This window comes from Buteo buteo, chromosome 19 (assembly GCF_964188355.1).
Source record: "Buteo buteo chromosome 19, bButBut1.hap1.1, whole genome shotgun sequence".
NCBI classification, from domain to species: Eukaryota; Metazoa; Chordata; class Aves; order Accipitriformes; family Accipitridae; genus Buteo; species Buteo buteo.
In genome coordinates this window covers 13,305,209-13,331,503 of record NC_134189.1, presented here as the reverse complement: position 1 = coordinate 13,331,503, position 26,295 = coordinate 13,305,209, and the positions used below count along the sequence as shown (strand labels likewise).

General features: G+C 39.8%; 1 protein-coding gene across 12 annotated transcripts in view; it reads right to left on the bottom strand.

The window, feature by feature from the left end:
* The window catches only part of CACNA1C (calcium voltage-gated channel subunit alpha1 C), a 490,124-nt gene that overhangs the window by 420,691 nt on the left and 43,138 nt on the right, over positions 1-26,295 (bottom strand). The window contains exon 1 of one of the 12 annotated variants that reach the window (XM_075051197.1): positions 23,033-23,441. The exons of the other annotated variants lie outside the window; for them this stretch is intronic. Coding sequence (XP_074907298.1) covers positions 23,033-23,081 — 49 coding nt within the window. The 5' untranslated portion in view covers positions 23,082-23,441. Of the gene's footprint in view, positions 1-23,032; positions 23,442-26,295 lie in introns of those variants that run through there. 12 annotated transcript variants of the gene reach the window in all.

Below are 26,295 nucleotides of genomic sequence, written 5' to 3'. Positions count from 1 at the left end.
GGAAAGCATTGATCTATTAACCAATGGAAAAAGGAGAGCATTTGATAGATGATTGTAAGAAGGCTTAAGTGTTACATGACCTTTTTACATCAATTTTTACTAAAGAAAAATCCATCAAGAGCAGGTGACTAGCACAATTAATCCCCAAACCAAAACAAGTATCATTTCCAACTGTAAAAGGGAAACAAATTAGAAAGTACTTAGATAATGTCCATGGTTTCAGCTACTTAGGTACTGCACCCTAGAATATCCTAGAATATTTAAAGAGCTTTCTGAAGTAATCTCAAAGCTGTTAGCTGCTAGTTTGAACTCATGGAAGACAGGAGAGATCTCAGAGGACTGAGAAAGGGTGAATGGAGTCCCCAGTTTAAAAAGTGGGAAGGGGGGAAATTTAAATCCAGTTGAACTTCAGACTCCAGAAAAAAAACCTGGAATAAGTAAAATAAACAAGTGTCAGCAAGTACTTGGAAGACAAGGAAAAAAAGAGCAGCAGACATGGATCTGTCATGAATACATTGTGTCAAAGAAAACTAATTCCTTCCAGAACTGGGTAACAGAATTCACAGGTAAGATGGAAGCAGTAGGTAACATGTCTCCTGACTTTATTAATAGTTTTATGAGGTCTTGTGTGACCATTTCACAAGGATGCTAGGGACATATGAGCAAGGAAAAAATTGCAATGACATGAATACAAAACCAGTGGATGCCTGAGAGCAGTTATCATTGGTACACAGTATAAATTGGAAGATGTGTCACATGGAGGTACCCAAGTGCCTGCCCTGGATCCAATTCTGTTCAATGTTTTCATTAATGGTCTGGATGATGAACTGGTGAATGGAGTTATTAAATGAGCAGGTAACTATGAAGCCGGTAGGTAGAGCAAATACACTGACGGACAGGATTTGAATTCAAAATGAACTTCATGAATTGGAGAAAAATTCTTAAAAATAGAATGGAGTTCAGCAGGCACAAATGCAAAGTATTTAAGCAAAATTAATCACCTGCCCAAATTATTTTCAGAAAAGCCTTGGGGGTTATCTTGGATCCCCCAACAGAAGTTGATATTGTCATACTGCCTTCCTCCCAGAAAACGCAGTCATTGCAATGTAGTATATAAACAGGCATAATATCTATGCAACACTACAAGTAATCCTTCTCTTAAGCTCAGCATTGGCAGAGCTTCAGCTGAAATACAGTGGGCAGTTTCAGGTTCCACACTTCAAGAAAGATGTGGCTTGGTTCAGGCTGCCCAGAATAGAGCCAGGAGACCAACCAAAGACCTAGAAAACATAAGCTATGAGGCAAAGTGACAGAAATGGGAATGCCAAACTTGGACTGCTGCTCCTGAGGATGTGAGGGGGAGGAGGGTATTACAGTAGTCTTTAGGAGTGTGTGTGTATATTTTTTTATATATATATATATATACACACATATATATATTACCATATATTTCTAGATGTGTGCGTGTACACTTGATTTCAGAGAACAGAAAGGGAATATCTGTCACCATACTCACAATGAATAAGCAGAAGCAATGGCTTTTGCAGTAAGAAAAATTCAGCACGTACCTTAGGAAAACACTTTCTAACCATAGAGACAACGAAACACACCTATTGACTTCCTGGGTTGGTGGCAGCACCTCCCACACTCTAAATCTTTTAGATCAGGCCAGAAAAACATTTCACCAGCATCACAGACATGATGTAAGATTTATAGTGAAAAGTAGTTTCTTTTCTTAGTCTAAAGCAAGTCTGACTTGAAGGAAGGCCTTTGTACAGAAAGCATATGTATTTCTTCCATTGGTTAATCTATCAAAAGAGGCCCCTCTGAGTAAACCCTGCTTCACTCAAACCTTTAGATCATGACAGTTACATCAGCACATTGTAAGACTTCTATATGCACACTCGTCACTCTGCGACAGGGAAGGTAAGGGCCTTCAGTCCAATTGACCTGGAACTCTATTTCTTTGGCTTTAAAACCTCACTCTGCAAACATATTTTTCTAAAAGTCTAAAAGTCTTTCAGTACCCCAGGACAATAACTAGTCATACACAAAACTTAAAATCTTAAAATTAAATAAAGCCACTTATTTGTATAAGAAAACAGTCTTTTCCAGAAATACTTAGTAAATTTTCAGTTGACATCCCTGGAAATTTCCCCTAGTGAATGCAGGGCTGCACACACATAAAACTCACTTTCTTTAAAGCATAATTTGGATATTTTTCCTTACTTGCCTTTTTTAAAAAAAAGTTGTCAAGACATTAATTCTGACAGCTAACTGCTAAAACGACACTCGTTTTTTCCAAAAAGAAAAATTTTCTGGAGGTAATTTGTAAGTAGAGATAGGACTTCTAATGAAAGCTGGATTGCAACCTGAACTATGGCTTTTTCTATAACAAAATTTATAATGTACACATACACTTTTAAACATCATGTCAGACTAAAACTCAGTGTGTAGTTGTTAGCTCAGATAAGAGAGTTAAAGAATTTTTCCTGTAAATTGTTTTGGGGCTTCAGAACACACACATAAAAGATACATGATTTAAGACAGTTCGTTTGCCATAGTTGAGACTAAACATTTTTTAAAATCTAAACAAAAAAATCTTATTCAAGAGCCATGCTTCATTTGCAACTAGATCTTTGTTTTCCTTTATCTCCCTGCTCCAAACAGAGGGGTTTTTTGCTGCATTCCATTAACATAAGAAGGTGTAATGAGCTACTAGCGATGTGAAAAAACAAGTCCATTTCAATGAAGAGAGCAAGTGCACAAGCTGCTCTTCAAGTATTGAATACCTCCAAGTTAAATATTTATGCTTGAAAACTACAGACACTGCATGATAAATTATCATACCGTTGCCAACACGATTTAGATTTTGAATTTTCTGAGAAAGAGAGAGACTTTCATTCTATATTGGTAGAACATTCAGCACAACGGATTCCTGGCTTGTGAATAAGGCACAACAAGAACACAAGCAATAATAATTCCCTATCAACACTGGAATAAATCATGGGACAACTCTTCTCTTAAAATCACCACATATATAGTTCTCTTAATGCAAAAATACCTTGTTTCAGAGTATGTTGGAAACCCCTTGCTTCCTAATAAGATCTTTCCTCCATATGCACTTAGACATGCAAAAGATCTAGGCAGAGATACAAATTTCTACCATTTCCCTTACTTCTATGTTGAAAACGGTATGGTTTTCAAGGAACACTATACAGGTGGTTGGGATGGTGGTTTTTTGCTTTGGGGCTTTTTTTTCCTGGGGGCAGGTGTTTGTGTTGTGTTGTTGTTTGTTTTTTTTTTAATAAAAGACACAATCTTGCACTTGTAGTAAAAGTAAATTATATTCTTATTTACTGACAAATTTGGGGTTTTACAGCTTAGTCTACAATTACACAAATGACAGAATCCCTCCCTCTCTCCCCTTCTAATTAGCAGGTGATAAGAAGTTATCATCTAAGATTTCATCGCTTGAGTGTTCCTTCTTATACTTCTTTAGTTTTATCTTTCCATTCTGAAACAAAACAAAGTAAAGCAACAGTCTGTTCTGCCTTCTTCACCAAAGAGGCATCTTGTCAAACCTTGCTCAGAAGAATCTAGAACGCAAGTTTGAAAATCCTCAGCAGTCAAAAATCCATCTAGCTTCTGATTGTCTCTTCTGTAACTATGGATTCAAGAGAACTAGACTGGGAGGTAAGGTCTCTTTTTTAGAGATGAGGAAGAAGGAAAAAAAGCATGGAGCTTACTAAATGTTAAGCTCCAAGGCAAGTGTCTAATATGAGAAGTTTGATAATTGATGTAGATATCAGGAGAAACAGAGAGGTCTATAATACAACTCAGCTGGACTACAAATTCTATTAGGAGATAATTTTATTGACGGGGGGAGGGGGTGTTAAGAGGCTGATTTCCTTTGAAGCATTTGCATTTTCTTGTGGCTTTCAAGCTACAAGAAAACACAAAGAAACCCACAAAGAATCCTTTTTAGTTTCCTGAGACATGGTTCTGGTGGCACCTAGATTAAGCTCTCAGACACCAAGCCAGGAAACACTTTCCTTTCCTTCAACCATAGCTCACTGAAACATTCATAAAACTCAAAAATATCAGCTAAGGACTAGTGACATAAAGATCCTTTTTACTAATAACAGTATTTTCATTCATCTCAAATAAACCCAAGAGAACCCAATTAGCTGTGTATTTGAAGGAATGGCTAGCAAAAGCTTTTACGCAAAACTGTAGTTCTGCTGTGATAATGCGATCTCCCACAGAATGCAAAGCACAAAGACATTTCTAACACCAAATAGCATATAAATTAAAAACCAAGGTTCCTCACTTGAGACAGTTATAGATGTATGTCTCATGGTATAGTGCATTAATACATCTTTTTAAAGTATTTTAGGGTACCTATCAGTACAAAACCTTTGCAGTAACATGCATACACATCACGGTGAGTTTCTTGTTCTTCCAAGAACAAACTCCAGGCATAGATCCTCAAATGGAGACACCAAGAGAGCGCTTTCTTGCTTAAATGTGTATTTTTCACCATTCATCTGAATTAATGTTACCACCATTAAGGATCCTGGGATCAAGCACATCTGTGGTAAAATTTCCTTAACTTCAGCAAAATTCCTCTGGAGATTAACTGTAACTCAATAGCTTGGATTCTTCTGACAAACTTGTCAACTGCTCATCATTTTCTTATTGGTGAATGATTACTCTTCACTTAGCAAGTAATCTAAATATAACTTCTTTACAGAAATGAAGCTCTTATATGTTTAAAATAATCTTTACTGTATTAGATGGTCTCCAGATTCTTTGTCTGAGAATGCAGAATGGGATAGAAATCAATACACTAACCTGTTAATGTGATTTGCCTCACCCTACCCAAATCATTTTAATAAAGGGATCTTATCTAAGGTCCCTCTATAGTCAGTGCAGAGGACCATTTCTTCCATTCCTAAGACAGATGTCTAAAATACAAGTGAAACCACCTCCTGAAAGTGCCAGTCTCTCTTCAGATTGGACAGAAGTAATCTAAAATATAAGTTTAATTGCATATCAATATCAAATTTAAGTGGATTAAATGAGATTAAATGACTCCCACTTATGTGTGGGGAGTACATGCATGAACATGTGTTTGGGCACAAAGTACAGAGCAACTCTGTAGCTGCTTTTGGCCCAAAATGTGACAAAATTTGGAAAATATGTACAAATGTATGATATCTAAATAATTCAAAGCCTGCAATTTCAATGATTCTTCATCCTAGAAAAATCAATCACAATTCTTCCACAACTCATAGTATTCTCAGTCCAGAAATAGCAGTCTGTTCCCAGTTAACGTCAGGTAGATGATGACTAAAAAGCACAAAGATATCTCTATATAGGTCTGCATCTGATTTACAAACAATATGAATTTCAATAAAGATGGATACACACACAAACCAACAAAACAAAACAACAACAACAACAAAAAAAACCTTTAGCATCCAGATCTAAATGGAGATCAGCCCTGATAAACAATAGACAGTGCAAATTCTTATAGGGTGAGGTTTTTTGTTTCCTCTTGCTGTTTATGGGGTCATTGTTCAGCTGCACAAATCCAGACAGCAGGCAGATTTTGCTGGAAAGAACTTAGCAAGTGTATAAAAGGAGAGTATAATATATCTAACCTTCCTATACAAGCCATAAGTACTCCCTGCCAGCCCTCCATCCCAGTTGTGATACCCACATCAGAAAGCCACTGATCCACATTATCATACAATAACTTATGTTAAAAGGGACCTCTGAAGGCCATCTGGTCCACATCCCTCCTCCTTTTTAGCCCCCTCATTCAAAGTGGTCAAATTTCATCAACCCCTTTGGCTCTCCAGCACCACACTGCACCACTGCTACTATCTCTGAGTCTGTGGGTAGGGCTGCAAGAGCTGACCACAGTAGGCACCAAATCAAAGGTTCATTCAGGTATTGGGCATACAACTTAAGAGAATAATATATATCTAATTTTAAGAGGTACCTACTGCATTATACTTTGTGAAAACCAGACATCTGCAAATTATATCATTAGCACCCACACAAAACAGTCACCTAAAGACTATTTGTTGCTTTTCAGAAAGTCAAAACTTAGATTTTATTTTAAACTGCATTTACCTAATTTTAGATTATGCATGCAATATCCTAATAAATTAAAGATGCACTCCCTTCTTGAAATGCAGGCAGTTTCAAAGGAAAAGTTATTACAAGATGTTTCAAGTGTCAAAACTGACTTTGATTTCAGCTATTAATCTTAGGGTTCTAAAAAAATAGATTTCTCTTTTAAATGTGATTTTTTTTTTCCCCTGCTGCTTGGAGTAAAACCAACAAAACATCAGAAAAAGCAACTGAAGAAGAAAGTTTTGAAACAGACTATACAAAAAGTTCTACCAGATCCTAAGAATTAAGCAAGTAAAAATAGATAAGTTTGGGTTTTCTCCTAATTTCAGTCATCTAATTAATGTTATCTTATTTTTTAATAATTTTAGACAAAATCAAAGTATTCAAACAGGAGGGCTCTTTGTAACTTGGTACCATTAATGCGCTAGAAAGAGACCATGCAAAAAATGGCAAAATTTGAATGAGAGAAGAAAAAAAAAAATGCTGCCTCAGTCCTATCCTTCCATTTCCTTTCATCCACAGGATCTCAAGACAATGCTCCACATGCAATGTACTCTGCAATTCAAGAAAAAGGAAGGCCTTGCAAACCTGCATTAAAACAAACCCACAGAAAATTACTAAATGCATGAATGCAAACCATGTTATACAACCAAGGGAAACAGTAGCTTGTTTCAACTTCAGGGTGATACTAAAAGGCAACTTGGAAAAAAACCAAACAAACATACTTTTATTCAGACTAGACATTTGTGATCTAAAGGCTTTGCAGCATTAACAGATTTAGTCTCATATTTTAAGTCACTTTACATAGAAGAAAATCATTTTACAGAGTTGTTTGGTATCTAAAGTAGTATGTTCTATCTCTAACATGCAGACTTTGCTCTAACATTACTTTTTATTTGCTGGTATCCTCTTGGAGAATGTTCCAAGTCTGAATATTACACATGTGTAATATCCAGATGCAAAACCAAGCACTCTTGACTTGTTCTGCTAGTTAAGAGCATTTCCAAGCTAAATAAGGCACTAAATCAGAAGATTGCAACTGTAGCATTGTAGCAAAGGGGGGGGGGGGGGGGGAGGGGAGGGGCGGCTGCAATGACATGGAGATAATAAAAGGTGGGAAAAATTAGCAAGAGACAATCTTTGTAAGCACCTGTATGAGAAAAAAAACCAGCATCTGGCTTACATCTTTGGTTGAATACTGTGACACGTAATCCTGAAATAGTTCTTATGTCACTGGTTGTCTATACAAACATTGTTAACCAGCTTCTCTGTGACCTTTTCTGTAGTAGATGCAGACAAATGTTTGAGACAGTCTTTATAGATTCTTTCTAAAAATAAAAAATCCTGCTTATATAAAAGCAGATTCATTGATCATTACTGAATTTACACGTACCAGAGCAAAGGTGGCGAGAGCAGACACACACCAGGTTTGTAGAGCACTTGCTTAGAACTCAGTGGGCAATATTTTGGCACTGCCATTGAGTTAGTGCTCTAGCCACTGCTCCAGCTCCATCTTTCTGATAGTTTTCAGATCACACCGAAGGCAAATTATTTAGTCTTATATAAGAGAGAGTTAAAAAAATTGGATCAGAATTTATCAGCATGAGCTGTGAAAGATTTTTGACACCACATGACCCTTTCAACTAACTGGAATAACCCTTATGAGATTAAATATTTGGTAGCTGTAACTAAGCAAACTCAGACGTCTAATAAGGTATAGGTTGCTAACAAAGGAAGCCTATCCAGTGGAAAACTTTACTGTGACATGTCAGCAGTCACTTCCACTTTGTCTCCTCAGGTCAGACATGGGTATATTTCTAATGTCCTTTTTGGTGCTCAAACAGCAGGATTCAGAAACTGCTGGGTGAGATTCTTCAGCTTGGCAGATGTCCTGAAAAATCTGTTATCCACAGACAGCCCAAGGACAGTAGGAAACACAAAGCTATTATGATGATATTTAAAATACATCAATTGGAAATTTGGTATCGTTTACAACATATTGAGGCCTGTAGTGGGATAAATGCAACATTTTCACACATCAACTGGAGATCCCCATTGTTGTCGTTATTTCAAGTTATTTGCAGCACAATGGCTTAATCAGAAACGCAGTGTTACAAAAATGGTTAAGTAAATTACTCCCACTTAAATCTACACACTTCCTGAAACATTCTCTTGTCTCAAGTTTTGAGTCATTGTATCATTACCAGTCACAGGCAGGAAAAGATCATTCAAAAGCAAATGGTGAAATGATGACAGAAAGCATCATAGACAACCCTATGTAAAATAGCTTCCATAAAGGCATAGCATATGTTTGCAATTTCTATAGAAATTTTAAAATGGAAGCCACTGATGGGAAATACTACATTCTAAAAATAGTTATTTCATCAAAAATTCCCCTTACTTCCTATTTTCAAAATTCAATTTTCAAATTTGAGTTCAAAAGGTTCAATTATTTTATCAGCACCTCACCAGAAGGGCAAGTATTGCTTTGAACTGGTCTACCCCATTGCAGATGACAATTTCTATGAGCAGAATTTCTTGTTGATACTCTTCAGGAAGCTATAATAGTTGCTTCACATATCGTAGTTACCACAGCACAGCCTTTCTTCCAGGGCACAGCAGGTGTTCAGTCACTATATAGCTTATGCAAAGGGCAGCATGATAGAGTCAAGGCTATAAATTCTGGGAAAAGAGGCTCTGAAGAGATAATAGAATGATACATAAAGACTTCATATCCCTGCTTGTGGCAGTGAGAGGAAGAAATTTTGAAAAAAAAGATACGTTTTTTGAGATAATATAGAATTATAAAGAAAGTGTGTGTGCCACCCTTTATTTACAGTGATAAAAACTTGCCCTGCAGAAACAGGTTAACTTTTTCTCCTGATGTCACTAGAATGATATACCTTTCTATTCCTCCTCTGGCTGCATCCTGAAGGGACAAGGGCTCTCCCTCTGGTTGAAATCACAGACCCAGCACACTTCACCTGGTACTTCAGGGTGTGGCAGGCAGAAGCCTATTTGCCAACACATCCAAAGCTGAACAAAGTTGTCAAGTTAACAAGACCAAACGAATTTTGCACCTCAATTATTTTCTCTTTGGGACCCTGTTACTGCATAAGTTTACAATGATTCAAAAAGGGCACTTCCAAAATTAGGCATGCTGTATTTGTTCACCCAAAAGCACAAAACACACGAACCAAAGAGTTACTGCAGAGAACTCTCTACATTGTTATCACCTAACTATTCATCTTGTCTTTTAAATTTTGTAGATTCCAGCCAGACCGGCTAACCACACTCGCTAGCTAGGAGAAGCAGATTTGACTGATTACAGCATGGTTTCCCTGATGCTGTGTCTTCTGGTGTGCTTGCCATCCCTCTCTGACAGAGTCTGGAAAGCCCCACCTCCTTCCTGAAGCTACCTATTTTGCATTCACAATATTCTCCACTCCTAAACATAGTCGTAGGAAAAATGAATTGTTTTCACCCCAGATGGAGACAAGAAGCAGCTTCCCTGAATTTCCAACAGGGATTTTTCCTGAGTTAGTTTTTTCTCATCATGCTTTTCTTTAACGATCTCTTTTATTTAATGGCATGCATTCAGGCAGGAAGTATAACTATAATGTGTTTGCATTCACACAGGTCACCTGACAGACAAGTGACTTACTAAAACCCATTATAGGCACATAACTCCTTTCTTCACACTACACTTTTGTTGTTGACAAAAAAATTAGAAGTCAACACACATGCAGAAGGTGGAATTCATTTCACTAGTTCTAGCAATCTCAAATCTGACATTAGACTAACTTAGTCATCAAAGCTTTATCTATATAGTCAAGACGTAGTTAAGTACCTCCAAAAAAGCAGTCCACTCCACCTATTTTAGACTATCTATAATGTTCTGTGGCCATGGCTGCCTTCCTCTCCAATGACTACACATGAACTCTAGATGATTAGCCCCCACTAGACAATTTAAAAACCTACAGTGAGGTAAAATGAAATCTATGCCAAATTATTAGTTTTTCTATATGAAGAATGACAATTTGAAAACATAGACCATTTCTCTCTTGTTTCATATTATTCTATTTCTTTCCAAGTCTTTCATAATACACCTAGATCCTTCCAATCACAGTCACTTATTCATTCTGGTCCACTAAGCAAATTATACTTTTGCCTATATGTATACACAACTGTGTAGGCACAGTGTAACTGCAGACATCTCTGAAACACTCTAATAGTTCCAGAACATAGATAATTTTTTTCCAACTATTTGAAAACAAAAGTAAAAATGCCCCATGCATGATACACACACTGGAAAAAATGGTAGATAAAACCAGAAATGCCTATATATGTTGGTTGCTATTCAAGCCCTGGTGGTGCCTACTGAGAAGTATGCATAGAGTTGGGAGAAAAAGAGAGGTGTAATTCGTCTTATCCATTAGCACCAAGTACACTGTGTGCACACCACACACTACCATGTGCGGTCCCTGGGGAGAGACCAGACAGCAGTCCACTTTTCTATCAGATTCACATTTGTTCATGGTAACATCTACATTCAAGAGAAGCACACTTTATCTCTGCAACTTACATCAAAGAGCACACACCCCCTGATGATAAAGTATCTGGTTCAAAATTCATACCAAGATCTCTGCACTAACTCCTCATAAACCTGTGGATCTCTGACCAAACCTGCCCGATCATTCGTTTCCAGTTACCTAAGATATTGGTCTCCTTCCATGACCATTACATCTCTTAACTATAAAACTGCTGATCACCAGGGAAAGATTGTAAGTACAAAGAAGAGAATCCTCTTTACTTATTAATATACAGCACTCACTGGCCAAAGTTAAGACTACTCAGAATACTTGGTATTAGGGCTGCAGGCAGATGACTCAGTCCTGGCCTGGGTAACTGAACAGGACATGGAAAACTACTGGATATGACATGGGAAATTACCAGACATGACAAGAGAGTGAGCAGCTGACAAGAGTTACAGGTAGCATTGTGAGGAATGGCCAGATTTCACACACAGTTAAGAGGGAGTTGAGTCAGAGGTGACCAAACTTCACAGTTAGTTGAAGGGAAGTACTGGAGTCCTGTTGGGAAGCATTGCAAGGCCAACAGTGCTCAGGTAACTGTGTCAGCAGAGCCAAATAAGGCCAGGATTACTGAGTACCAGTATCAGAAACACCATTTCTGGGTATTGATGTAGAAGAGCTGCGACCAGTGGGGGAAAAAAGTAACTAGGGGTGGGTTGTTCATTCTGGAGAAGACTGGACAGAGAAGGGAGGCACAAAGGCAGAGAAAAGGAAAGTCAGCAGAAGTGAAAAGGGATAATGCAAATCATGGGACAACAGATGTATGGGGGTACCCTTTGGGAGCCCTGCACTTGATCATCACAGCTGGACCAGTACAAACCAGCCTGTTCTGACCATACCACAAGATTCAAACCTGCTTGTGCAGTCAGGAGGACCAAGGCAGGGCTTGCTCTCCCTGATTTGTACCCAGACAGATGGATTGAGCGTCCTAGCACTGCCATGCCCTTGTCTGTTACATGCTTGATGACATCAGCAACGACACACCATTTCATAACACACATTTTATTAAAATTAAATGCCATATTAATTTCTTTGCCTGTACCTCCCAGAGTAATATCTTCACATAAGCACACACAACCTAGTTAATGAAGAAAAAGATAATGAATTTTCCAAGCCTATTGACCTGGCATGTCAGCAAGAGAAACAGAGTTTTTAACACTGGGAGGTGTTCATACTACAGGGATCATGACCATGTAAATACATGAGAACACAGGTAGATAACCTCAGAGAAAATTTTTTTCCAACCTTCCAAAAGGAAAGAAATATAGTATTTGTGGAGGTATGACAGACTTTGTGGAAGTCTACATCCTAACACAGAAATAAATTAAAATACAGCCTGATCCTCTAAATGTCCGTACTCTAGTCTTTACATTAATCTCCCAAATAGCACCTGACAATCTGTCAAATCTCTCCGTTCAGTGTTTTGTAGCTGCAGAATCAGGTTTAGATACTTTCTATTGCTGTTATTAGAACAACTAGCTACATGAACTAGAGGTTTAAATCCTAAGATGACAAGTGGGGCTTTCCGTCTTCTACAGTAATTCTATCTTTAAATAGTATTTTAAAATAGTATTTCAACACTGACATAGGGAGGCGAGTAATAAAACTCACCAATATATTAAGCCATCTGGATGAGCTTACACCATCTTCCTTTTGAAGTATCAAAACACCACTGATACATGCTATAAGAATAAATTTCCTGCCCTCTGATATTTGTAGAATTGACTCCACACAGTGTTTCCTCATCCATATTTCTCCTAAATAAAGCATCCTCTGGCCCTACAGCATGCATGCCAAAATCCTTAGCAATACTCAGTCAAACCTAGCTCCATATTCTACGCACTAATGTTCTCCATGAGAAACTACCTTAAAGCACAACAAACAAAATCTCAAAAATTCATACCCCAAAATAAAACTAAAACAGTGCTCTGGTGAAATAAAAGCAAAATCAAGGCAAAGCAAGATAACAGCAAAGTTCTCAACCAGAATGCTAAGTACTAAAGAAATAGATAGAAAACTGCTGACCCATATATACAGTAAAATTCAAACAAAAACTTATTTCAATACATGCTTTGCATTAAGACAGCAGAATGTATGTTCTAGTCAAATACATATCTATTGACAGAAACACTCTAAGCTCTGTTACACTGCAGATTAAAAGCACTTAAGAAGGTGTCTAAGCATAATGTTTCATAGGAAGTAATGGAAGTTGCATTATCAGCATTAAAAACTTTTGTAATGTTTTGAATTATTCACATTTTAAGATGTGATCTTTTTTAAAGCGCTTCACATTTGACCATGCGCTAAGATACTTCCCTGGAGATAATGCCAAGCACCTGCAGAGCACCATGCTCAAATTTTCTGAAGCTTGATATCTGATGTTTTTTTTTTTTATTATTTTATTTTTAAACACTTTTTGGTTGTTTTTAGGAACTGTCAGTAGCAACTACCTCTAGTTATTTTTTTACTGACTTCCTGGCATGCATAACAGCTTTTATCACTGCGTGCAAATTAGGACACAAGTTTTCATCTCTTATGATCTTTCTGGACACCCTTTGCTTTAAAGCAGATAAAAGCCTTCAAGCCATGTTCATCTTAATCTTTCACTCCCTGCTTTTATTTCTCACTTTTGCTATAATGGCTAAATTGACAAGAGATACTCCCTTTATTCCAGTCACCACTATGCCATTGCATTTAGTTTCAAATCCAAAATTAAAATTAAACTGTAACTCTTTTGGTCATAACGTAAACCCAAAAAACCAAATTAGAATTAAGTTTCAACATAGTCCCTCATGAACTTCCCAGGAATTTGGGATTCCCCCATTTCCGATTTAAGCAATAAGCTTCGTTACATTTAACAAATAACAAACAACTCTCTTCAAAGAAAACTGTAGAGAAATGTGTTTCAGAGCTCAACAGAGAGTGTACGGCTATGTACAGAAATACCATATCCCAAACACCTGCTAACAAACATTTCACACTCATAGGATTTGTACACTTGAGCCAAAGCCAGTGAGAATCTGACAGACAAGAGATATTAGAATTATATCACTCAAGCCATTCACCAATTTAAGAATTCAATTTTGACACTGCCTGCACCAAATTTAACTGATGTCTGCAAATCTCAGGTTTTTCACTTAAATTTTTCGTTTAGGTGAAAGCGATGTAAAAATTTCATATAATCCACTCCTACCTGTTGCTCCTGAATACAGTCATACAAAAGTTCCATTCAAACTGCAATTAAACCTGATCAGTTTCAATTTCCGCTCTATAAATACATTTTACTTCTCTCTAAAGAGACCAACTGAAATTTAAATTACACCTGAAAACACTCTGTGCATCTATACAATTTATAAGTCAGCAATAATAAGTGATTTAAGTATCATATGGGAGTTTCAGCACACAGGTGAAGCTTTCCTCCCTACACAGAAGTCTATCTGTTTACAACTTGAGAAAGTAATGAATACTATGGATTTCCTTTGTTTTCTTAATGGCACTGGGGCTCATCTGACTTAATTTGCTAACTTTGCTGTAAATATCTTAAATTTATCCCAAGGAAATCAGACCCCTTCATACTTAACTAAATCCAAATTTCTAATATTTACATATACGGTCTGCATGGAAACCATTCTTTTGTGAACTATATGAAAGATACAAGATAGAAAACTGAGCAACATCTGGCATTGCATATCACTCTTGACTTTCAGCTTCCTGATATTTGTCAGTCTGTATCATACTTCAACATAAATATATTATGCAATGTATTTAAGTGCAATAATTCATTTTTCCTCTATCTTCAACAAACATCAATTTTAATTCCTGAACTCACCTGGATTCCATTGCTTCTCACACAGTCCATTGTAGTGTTTCTGTATCTAAAATTCATGAACTCTACTACTAACAGCTATATCGTACAAGTCTTAATTTCAGAATTACTATTTTTGTCAATAATGCATGAAGCAGAATATAGTTGGTACCTAACAGAGTTGGACTGACTTGCAAGCAAAAAGACACAGGTACTCTTTGTGTATTTAAAAGATTATTTCATCTGACAAAAAGTGTTAGATGAGCATCTGATGTATCAAAAATACATATTACATTTCAAAAACTGAGGAATCTTAAGAAGTCTTACATCTAGCCAGCCATATTGAAGAACAGCATTTTTGTCTCCTTTGGAATAAGGAATCTGAAATCTGATCAGTAACATGAATTCATTCCTGCAATGCCTTTAGGAAGAAATGTTGAGTTAATTACTCAATTAGAGCATATTTACTTTGTAATTATAATGTCATGTTCAGTCATATTTAATTGTTTTTTCCAAAATACCCAAAGGCAACCATCCACATCATGGACTGAAAACCTGAAAAATTTAAGATAAATAACAATACCATTCAGAGAAGCATATTTTAAACATATGATAAAGCATACTTTAAGGTTAGATGGATCTCAGACAATATTTTTCTTAAAGCAATTAACTCTTACGATTTATGTACAAGATGCAAAGAGAGTTCCCATGGGATTAGCCAGGGTTGTTTGGTCTCATTTCTGGTTCTGGTTTGAAAACCATTAAGCCTCCAGTCACCCTTAAGAATTACTTTATTATTTTAATCTTCTGTCTTTTATCAAAGAACTAAATGTGCTAAGTTCATTGGTGCCCAGCTCAGGAGACTGATGAATCTTGTGGATTTCTTTTATATCCATACAGGTGCCAGGTTAAATAACATGTTGTTTGAGGTTGTTTTCCCCACCCCCTGCCACAGACAAGGCTTTAACTAGTACTCTGATAACTCCTCCCAGCTGTTGAAGGAGATTCAACTTGCTGGTATGTTTTCATGGATTCTGAAGGTTTTGCCTGCTGAGACAGCTACTGAGCTTCAGAATTTAATATCTGGGACTAAAAAAAAAACACACACAGAGAGAAAAAAGGAAAATTGCAGAAGTCCTTTACAAATATGTAATCTTAGTGTTCCTATATAAGCTTCTAACATCCCATAGAACATCCATTAACAGTTATCTCAATTTTCTTTAGTCAGTAGGGGAAAAGGAATCTAAATCAAAATTAGTAACCCCATCCTGTTTGGATTCAAGCCCTATAGTCATCACTCCCTGGTGATATTATGTGTGGGTATATATATCCCAACAGTAAATAATTAGATTCAGCTAAATGTTTGTAAATTATAGCAGGATTCATCTATTGACCTGATATGTTAACATGTATTGGAACATTAAAGTGAACTACTCATAGATTTCTACTACCTCCTCATTATATGTTGCAGTCTGTGTCTCTAGCCACAATTCTGCATGAAAACTGTTCTAGCACAGTGCAGGAAAACAACCCACTTACTTACAAACTCAGTGTGGCTATCAGAGCAATCGAGACTCCAGGCTTGTCTCACCTCACCTATAAACTGTGATAAGATTTCCAAAAAAACAAGCAAACTACTCTGAAACTGGTGTGATGCATTGAGGCAAAAGTCCCTCAAGTCCTCCATCTCAAAGTTTCAACAAATGGCCACTATGTCTGATTAAACACAGAAACATAGTTGCAGTTTAGCTATTGGCTGACGTATGTAAATTAGCTCTCCATCTTAAAATACACAGATATAAATATACAGAATAGATACTAGGAAAAGTGCGTTGGGTTTTTTTGTTTGGTTGGTTTTTACCATGGGGGTAGTTAAATACTGCAACAGGCTGCCCAGGGAGTTTGTGGAAGCTCTGTCCTCAGAGACATTCAAGACTTAACTGGATGTGGCCCTGAGCAACCTCATGTAACTAGACCTGTTTTGAGCAGGGTATTGAACTACCTGGCCTCTGCAGGTCCTTTCCATCCTACAGTAAGATTTTATTTAATTCCCACTACTTAAAAATGCAATTCTTTGCAGTGAAACACATACCAGTGAGAGCAGTGTCTCCCAGAACTATCCTTTCTGGGAAAGATGCCTGTGAAGGCGACATACAGAGTAGACCAGATTCAAAGCCATCATCAGTGGGTTCCCCTCAACCTAAGCTTCTCTGGAGGATGAATCGTGCTAATAATCCCTCAGTTTTAGATCACAATAATTCAACCTTGAGATCTGGACAACTGCCAATATGACAAAATTTAGACAAAATGTGATTCCGCCAAATCTTCTGTCACCTTCTACGATACAGATATTAATCCTTTCTCCTGCCACACACACACCCCTGGACTGTCAAATTCAACAATCCAAACCATACAATCTCTAACGTTATATTTAGGTTTCTGAGAAAAAATTCAGCAAGGCCTTTTGTTCTGGAAATCTCTATACACAGTACAGAGACACCTGTGACTCTTCCAGTTGAAAGAGCTACCCTGAATCCCTCTCAAGTTCTTAATGAAGTTTATATCACTCTCATCATTATGTCCCATCCATGGAAACTAACAGAAACTCTTTCAAAGATTGATATATACTATTGACTACACCCTGAGTTATTGCATGACAACCTTGCAACAGCAACAGGTGCCCTTGTGATCATATAACTTCATCACTGTATTCCAGAGCTCCCACCAGGACCATTCTACCACCTAAAACTACACCTGCTTTCTGGCAGAAGCACCATAAGCCCATCTCCATGCTCTCTGCACAGAAGACTGACTGTGACTTCCTCTCCCATAAGAAAAAAAGGGAAGGATAAGGAAAAAAAATCCTCAAGTAGCTTAAACGCACAATGATGCTTTTACTCCAATAAAGTAAAGAATATTTACCATTTTTAGATATTTTTTTTTAAGCTTCCACTGGTAAAATTACAAGGACAAAAATGCCAATTTTGTGTTAGGTAATAGATGAACTATGTCAAAAGGAAAAGTATTCCGTGGTAACCAATACATCTGAATACTTAATATTGTCTTTTCTTAAAATTAATGTTGCTGAAATCCAGTAATAAACATTTAAATTAATACACCTTCTCTCAGATTCATCTCATCCCCACTATCTGAATAAAAAACAGTGTTTCGGATAAATGATTGACTCAAAAATATATTGGGTTTGTCTACAGTCTTAAAAAAACAAAGATAGGCAATTGAACCATTTAATAACATTATGTTTTGTAAAGCATATATCTGCCATCAGTAAAAGCTTTCTTCAGTGTTGATCTGATTTGTTGTTTTCAATAATTTGAGAGACTTTTACTGCACATAGTCACATCTGTTATGTTGTTTGATAGACAATAAATTTAGTGAACACATTTGCTCGGAAGAGATCTTGTATTTGCTGTTCCTCAACTTCAGTGAGGTTGTTCCTTGAATCAATTCCCAGAAAGGGTTAAACAAGACAGTTCCTAATAAGTCAAACAGCCACAATGACAATTCACAGACATGCACATACACACTCGCAAAAAGTAAATTTAAGAGTGATTGCCATTCAGATGAATCCTATTTTAAGCATGGATGTAGACCCATTTTCCACAAAACTGAAAGAAAATAAGCCAAACATAAGCATACATAGTAATATTGCAGTTATACAACATGTTCTCTAAAGTGTTTTGAGGTAACAAAACAAAAAGATGAGGACAAATAATTCAAAGTAAAGATCTCAGTAGATAAATTAATTCCACGTGGCAAGGGTGTGTCACATCTGCTGCAGTGAATTACACAGATGTAACCCCCAAAACATATTCGATTGCAGGGCAGAGATGCAACTAAGACTGGGTTCATAAGGGTGTCTTGGTTGCAGAGAGCACACTGGCTAGGTATTCACAAGCAAGTGTTCATGATGGCAGAAACTCACAAACTTCAGCAAGAACCAGTCAGCAGGAATGCTGATAATGACCTAACCCAAACTGGTCTCTATGACTGAAGATAATTTCAAAGAAAATCTTTCAGAAATGTATACTTTAAATTCCATGCCTTTAGCAGGATACTTAAATACTCCTTTTAAGGATAGGAAATGGTTGAAAGCACTTAAATACTTTTCTGAAGACTCTACTGGCAACTTTCACAAGTAAATGCAGTGCACTGTATTATGCAGAATGTTTAAGTACTGTTATTTAACATTATATTAAATATTTTTCTATTACACTGCTATTTCATACTATATTGAATTAAATGTTTAATGCTTACTGAATGTTCCAAGTTCCTGGAGGCAGAAGATTGTACCTTATAAACACAAGCGTTTCTTGTTAAATCAGTGGGGGCTGGAATTTTAGTGCTGCATTTTAAAACAGTGATTCAGATTTTTTTCCCAAAAAATCCTGAAGATAAGCTGTTTCAAACCACTTAGAGGTATCCTTTATGCCCCACAACTAATGCCTATTCTAACAAACCTTTACAGCAAGATGAGAGCACAAAAACAAATGCTCAAAAATGAAGACTCAGTTTGCTTAATCTGATCACTTTGCCAACACAGAGAGAGCACAGTTTCTCCTACACGTGAAAGCACTGCCCCCCAAAATTACAGGAAATAAAATTGGCATTCTGAAAACAGAGCAGAAAATTAAAGTAAACATCCAGTAAATTCTCATCCATATCTCCAATGGTTTTTGTCTTGTAGCACAGCATGAGACAGATTTCAACCCTTCAACTGAAATCAGCTGTGAAGTGTACACAGTCATCTCTATATTTATACCTGCAAAGTTAAGGGGAATATTTATGGGTTTGACCCTCACTTGAGGTCAGAAAATGCATTAGGGACTATGTTTGTGACTTGACCCTCTCACTATCAATAGGCTTCAGAGAAATAAAGGATATACTAATTAGTTCCTAATTTAACAGATACAAAAGATACAAGGACTATGAAAAGTGTCTTACACGGAAAGATTTCAAGAACAGAATATGTACGGGTTAGGAAAGGAGGTTGCAAGAAGACCTAATTATGGTTGACAAGTACCTGAGGGGGTTCTTTTTTTACAAGCAGCAGGTAGAAATCTGTTCAAAATATGCAATAAGGACAAAGCCCAAAGGCATTATATGAAATTGAAGGAAGGGTAGTTCAGACATGGTATCAGAAATGGCTTTTCACTCAGAGGATCATTACTATATGGAGTAAATGACCTACCAGGGGCTCTTCAATCCTAATGAATTTTATTCCGGGATAGTTAAGTATCTATCAGTACTACACATCTGGCCTTTCCTCCTGAAAAGCCGGGGATGGACAAAGCAGACCTAGAAGTGTCTTCTGCCACCACCACCACCCCCCTTCCGGAGCGCGGCCACCACGCCTGGCTCCGCGGCCCTGTAGTGCCACCTCCTGGGGGAGGCAGTACCCGGGACCCCCCCCACCACCTCCTCCTCCCCTAATCCCTGGAACTGAAAGACACAGCAGAAAGAACTACTGGTTTTGCTTCGTTTCCTGGCTGGTCACCAAATCTCACCAGGAGAGATCCCGCCGAACGCCAGAATCGCAAGCAGCGAAATTTAACTAGATGGTTAAACTGGGCTTGAGATTCAAACTTGCAACACCAGGGACCAGATTGACTCATCCTGGTCCCTCCCTTGAGAGGGCTGTAAAACATGGATTTGCAAACTGATTTTCCATTTTATATTAGGAGAGCAAGTTTTCAAAATATTATGAGGGAATGCACTAAAGATGCCCATCTAGGATTCCACCCGGTCCCACATGTGCATTAAATGTGATGTAGTTAGTTTTGAAAGCTTTTCTGGTGCTTGTCGGGTGGGTTCTGAAAATTTTCTAGATAAACACATGCTCTATGGTAATAATGAATAATTAATTGTTATAAAAATACATTCCATTGTGTAGCAAAAATAAACATTGAAAAGCGTCTCAGCATCAACAATTAATACTATCAGTTCCCCTTTCTTTGTGCAGTAGGAGACTGCAGTGAAAACACATTAGATTTATATTTTAACATCCAAAAAATGAGGAAATTCTTACTTTAGGGTGAAAGATTTTCAGTGTAAAAAGTCACATTCAAAAGCATAAAACAAGTATATTACAAACCTACCCAAATTAGCTGTTAAGAAGTCAACAAAGCACTTTCAAATATAATTCCTCTTCCCCACAGTCCTCACAATCTAACTAATGGCCTCTAGCATGCTTTATTTATTTATTTTAAGTAAACCACTATTACACCAGGTCCCCTGCTGCCCAGGCTCCTGAGCATAAGGCTGTTCAGGTAGGCCGACAAGGGGCTGAGAACAGACATGTGCAGAGCATGACTGACGGCAGAGGCCTAGTCACATTACTCGCATTTCGAGAACAGACATAAAAATTTGTCTTGTATTGGTATTACCTGGAACATTCAGCTTGCTGCCAGAAACTGAGAAGGATGCAAGAGTGAGGACTTATCCAAATCAATCTTCCCTCTTAGAAGCAAGGGGCAGACCAGGATCACAGACCTAGCTTTACCTTCTACTCATTTTTTTTTTATCTCTACCTCGCAACTGGGAATCTGTGGTTGCTTTAATCACTCCATTCCACATTACGATTGGTTTGCTTCCATCTCCCTGCCACCGGGTTTTCTTGACTACTGATCAATTCAACCTTTCAGGTGCTGTTTGCACAAAATAAAAATAGATTCCAAATAAATGGCAGCCCAAGCACTATCGGGAAACAGAACTTTCTTCCACCTGGCTGATTTTCTGTTTGCTTTAGAAGTTGCTCTTTCACCTGTGAGTAATGACAATCCGCATCAAGAGACAGATGCAAAACTGTTCCTCCAATTATATAATCACTGCAGCTGATAAGGAGGGAGCTGGATTTAGGTTGCCATAGCATTGGCATATTGCTACGGAGGCTGAGCTCTTCGTCCACTTTATCAGCTCTGGTCCAGGAAGAGCAGCCCAGTTATGCCTGCTGAATGCATGTGCTGTGGACTTGCTCCTGCTTGGAAGGAGCACTCTGGATCAGGGGCTGCTCCCTTTCCTGTCCCACCTCATTTCGATACAGTGGCTAGGGGTGGGGGTGCTGGGGTTTTGGTTTGGTGGGGTTTTTTTTCTTTTTAATCTGTATTTAATCGGAAGGAGGGGGGTTTTATCTGTGAAACCCACTGCCCCCCCCCACACTATTAAGGGCTGCCACAGCGCTAATGCCCCTCCCCAGCTGCATCCTCGGCCGCCCCTGCAAGGGGCTCAGGGGTGGGGGGTACCTGGGGAGCTCACCGGGGATGGGGGCCCTCGCCAGGCCGCTGCCCCCCCGCCCGGGCACCCCCGCACCCAGAGCAGGTGTTCAACCCCAGCGGGTGGGGGCAGGTTTGGGGACAGGCAAGTTGGCCCCGGCCGAGGGAAGGGCTGCCCTGCAGGGCAAGGCCGGGGGTGAGGGGGGGAGATGGGGAAGAAGTTGACCGCGACTGGGGGGTTCTGCTGGGGAGGGAGAGAGAGACAGAGAGCTCTCTCCGGAGCGCTGCTCCTCTCTCGTCGAGGGGAGGAAATGGCTCTGCCTGCTCTGCAATACCGCCGTGTGTGTGCAGCCGGGGCTGGTGGGGAAGGGAAGGGAGGGAAGGGGAGGGGAGGGGGTGACAACATGCAGGTAATAGGATAAAAATAACTTCAGGAACGGCAGATCGGGGTTGGGCGGGGGAGGGGGGGGAAGGCTTGTGGAGTTTGGACAAACAAAGTTTTACTACAGGGAATAGCGGGGGACGTTTGCTAATGCCGAGGAGCAGCAGCGCGGGTTGGTATCCATGATGCGGGCGATCCTGAGAGGAGCTCGGCGAGAAATCACCGCCCCAAGTAAACCCCAACTTTCATTTTAATACAGGCGCTCCCCGCTGTCCTTCATTCTCTCAGTATGTGCGCGTGTATGGTGTATATGTGTGTAAACAGATAATTCCCCCCTCCCCTCCCCTTTCGTGTGAGAGATTAGAAATAGCTTTAGAGAAGGGAAGGGCTCCTCTCCCGGTGTCTTAGGAAGCCGTACCCAGACGGGGGTGAGGAGGACCGGGACGACATTAATTGGGAAAGGTCCCCTAATTCCGGCCGCACTGCGAGTTAATCTGCCTCCGACACGGGCGAGCGGGCTGGTCCGCGGCTTCCCTTAGCCCCCGGCCACGGCACGCAGCCCCTTCGCCGGGCGCCCCTCCTCGCCCCTCCGCCTTAGAAGGCGACGACGGCGACCTAGAGCAACTTTTCTTTGCCCGGGGTTTCCAATGAAACACCCGTTCCCCGAGGGGCTGCGGGGGTCTCCCTACAGCACGCCCGCCCGAGGGGAGCTGTGTGCTCCGAATGGAAACCGGTGTCAAAGGCTGTCCTCTGCCCCGGCCCCTCCGCCTGCCGCTGGCTCTGGCAGCGGCTGAACCGAACCGAGAGCTTATGGACAAAGGGTAGGGGAGAGAACGGTTGCTAGATCATCGGAGGTAAATCTCAGGCTTACCTTGATGGTTTTCTTCTGGAATGTACATCCTCTTGTTTTCATTGACCATTTAAAACGAGTCCAGATTAATCCCTCCGAAAATCGGCTTGGTAAAATTCAAGGAAGAATGGAGCTGCAGAATTTCCCCTTTTATTATTACCTGATTCCCATTATTGCATCAAACACCAAAAACTGATCCTTTCCACTACTGCCTCCTTTAGTGAAATTGCAATGCATCCTCAGTACATCCGGGCCCCTTCCAAGAATTTAGCACAGCACCTCTGGCTGTTAAACCATAAAAAAGAACAGGAAGGGGGGAAACAAGGGAGAGGGGAGGGAAAAAGAAAAAAAAAAAAAAAAGAAAAGAAAAAAAAAAGGAAAAAGCAAAAGCATCCAGGACAAACCTCTGAGGGTTAAATGTCTTTTTTAAATCCACCAACTACAAGAGTAAGAAGGGGGGGGGGGGGGGGGGAGATGTTCAAACGCTGCTGCTCCTCCTCTTCAAAGCCATTCTGAGCGCGTTGTGTTGGCAGGGAGCTGTTTCTGCAGAGGAAGAGAGCACAGTCCCAGCCCCTTACTCCCTCCCCTCCCTCAGCGCGCTCGCTCCCCGCTCTCTGCCTCTCGCCGACAGACAGACACACTGAACGCTTCCAGATGTTCCAGCTGCGGCGGCTGCACGCAGCCCCCCGCGCACGGCGTTAGGAGCCGCCGGACTCGATCTGAAAGTTTAACACGCTGCCTGCCTTCACTGCGCCTGCTGAAGCCTGGCTACAGACATGACGTCAAGGAGGCGAGCTGGAGCCGGCTGCCTGGAGAAGTGGGGGGACAGGCGAGGGGAGCGGCGGCGGGGCCGGGCCGGGCCGGGCCGGGCCGGGGAGCGGCGGCTCGGTGGCCCGGCGGCTCGGTGGCCCGGCGGCTCGGTGGCCCGGCGGCCCGCCCGCGCCCAGCACCCCGCGGCAGCCGGCGCCGCCGTCCTCCGGCCCCGCTTCGATCCGGTTTCTCAATATTGTGGGCTCTGCCCTGCGGTTCCACTACGGAATGCGACTGTGAGCTGCATTTCAAGGAGGACAATATCATTTACCGAAGCGTTACAGGCGGCATCGTGTGCAAGCGCTTAACGAAGCGGCAGAACGGGCTGCGGTTGTGTTTGATCCGTTCCGAGCAGGCAAATACAGGCACGGTGGGCAGGCAGCGGAAGGGAAAGAGATACCCAGGGATAAGTTGCGCAGACGAGAGGATGCACAGATGTTTAAACAGATTAATCAAGCTAGGATTTGCAAAATCCTTGGTGGAAACACCAAAGTGCTCCGCTGGTATCCCACCACTTGCCTTAATTATGCCTGTCATTTGGCCCTCTATAATTGAAGCCTCTGCAGAGAGCAAAAATGACTTCTTTAAAACGAAATGTGAACTGAATGCAGTACATGTTAAATGTATCTAGACTCTCCGAGCTGCCATGTTAAACAAGAGATGCAGAGTTCAAAAACATCCCTCAGGAACCACTGCAGAAACTGCCACAACCTGAGAAACTAAACCGCTCTGACGTACATGGAGGTGAATGTCCAGAATACTGTGTCCTATGTGCAAACCCATGGCTGTAAATTCTCATAACAGAGGATCCATTTAACATCACATGTGTGCAATACTATTTGTGGTACTTCAAACACAGTGGTTCTTTCCTTCCAAGTGATTTTTTTCCATTTCAACTAGAAAAAAAGTATTTTAAAGTTGGTAATACCCCTACAAAGGAATTACTTTTAAATGAACTTAGTGCCTTCCCTACAAATGGCTTTCAGTGGGATGTATCAAATAGCTGTCTTTTTTTGAGGCTTTCCCCCCACCGCTTTAAATGAGCTATCTCTCAGATGGAACTCAAAATATAATAGAAAACAACACCACCTAACAGATGTAGGCAAAGAAACAAGAAAACACCACATCCACTCAGAACAAGAAAAAATGGAATAGATGTAAAGCACTTACCGAAAACTGGATGCAGTCAAAGCACTTGTCCTAAAAAAAGGTCATTTTGGTTTCTAATAACCACTGATCATCAAAACTTCTGCGTTAGATGCTATTCAAAGGGTAATTCACCAACAACATATTGCCATTGACAGCATGTAGAGACGCAGCTTTATTTCTGACTCAGGAGGAAGAGTTCCTGTGAGCAATTAAAATACTCTGTCCTCTATTGCCTAGTTTTTCTCTAATAATGTCACATGCACTTACCCCATTTAACTTACCAGATCAAGCAAGATCACAGCTAGAGGTGGAATGGCAATATATTAGCTTTCATTTTCAACTCAAGTTGCCTTTTTCTTGAAAAAAATGTCCTCTCTTCACCATTATAAGAAGGACTGAACAGCAAATCCTTCACTGCCTACATTTGTTGTGTAAATACCCATTTTATTTTTCTCATTGTGACCACAAATCCTTGCCATTTTGGATTGTGCTAACTCCATTTTTTCCAGCCATGAGTCAACCAAGAGTTGTGTGATTCACCCTTGCATGGACATAATCTCTGGGGAAGTAATTAAGTGCAAGCTGATCACTCTTGCACAGAAATCAAACACCAGTGGGGCACCTGTAAATATTTCTTTTGCCCTACTTGGGTCACATTCTCAGCTAGCTAAGGATTTATATACAGTATTAGTTAAACAGTTAACATCCACATAGCATTACTTTATGCCAGCTCACATACGTATGCAGCCACATACACAAGCTGTCCCTGCCACCTACAAATCTTTTTCTCTGTTCTTTATCCCTCTCTCTCTGCCAGGCTCCCACAGTGGGACACAAGTTGGGCCAATTACCAAAAATCAAATTCAGAAGAAAAGAGAGCAAGAAACAAGAATATTAGCTGGCATTAATTTCTTCAGCATAAATAAAATTCTACTATAACTTGAGGTTTCCTTACTCAGCAATTCTGATGCAAATAATTTTCTTTGCAGAGAAGTGGAAAGAAACTGATTGTAGGATTAAAATTGAAAGATCCTGCTAATGAAGGAGAATCATGTGGCATAGGAATGAACATCACACCTTCCCCTAAAGCATTTGTACTGTCAAAGTACGCTAAAATGATGTAGTCCATGAAAAAAGGTTTGGTAAAGAGCTGGCATTTGAAGTAAAGGTGCCTGTAGGATTTTTTCATAATAATGTGATTACTGAAATTCATATTTAATAATAATTCTCTCAGGAAAGAACCTGAGGTGTTACCCTCCACAGAAACCAGGAAAATCCAATTGGCCCCAAATTTGTTTCTTTCCATTCTTTACACTTTCTTTCCA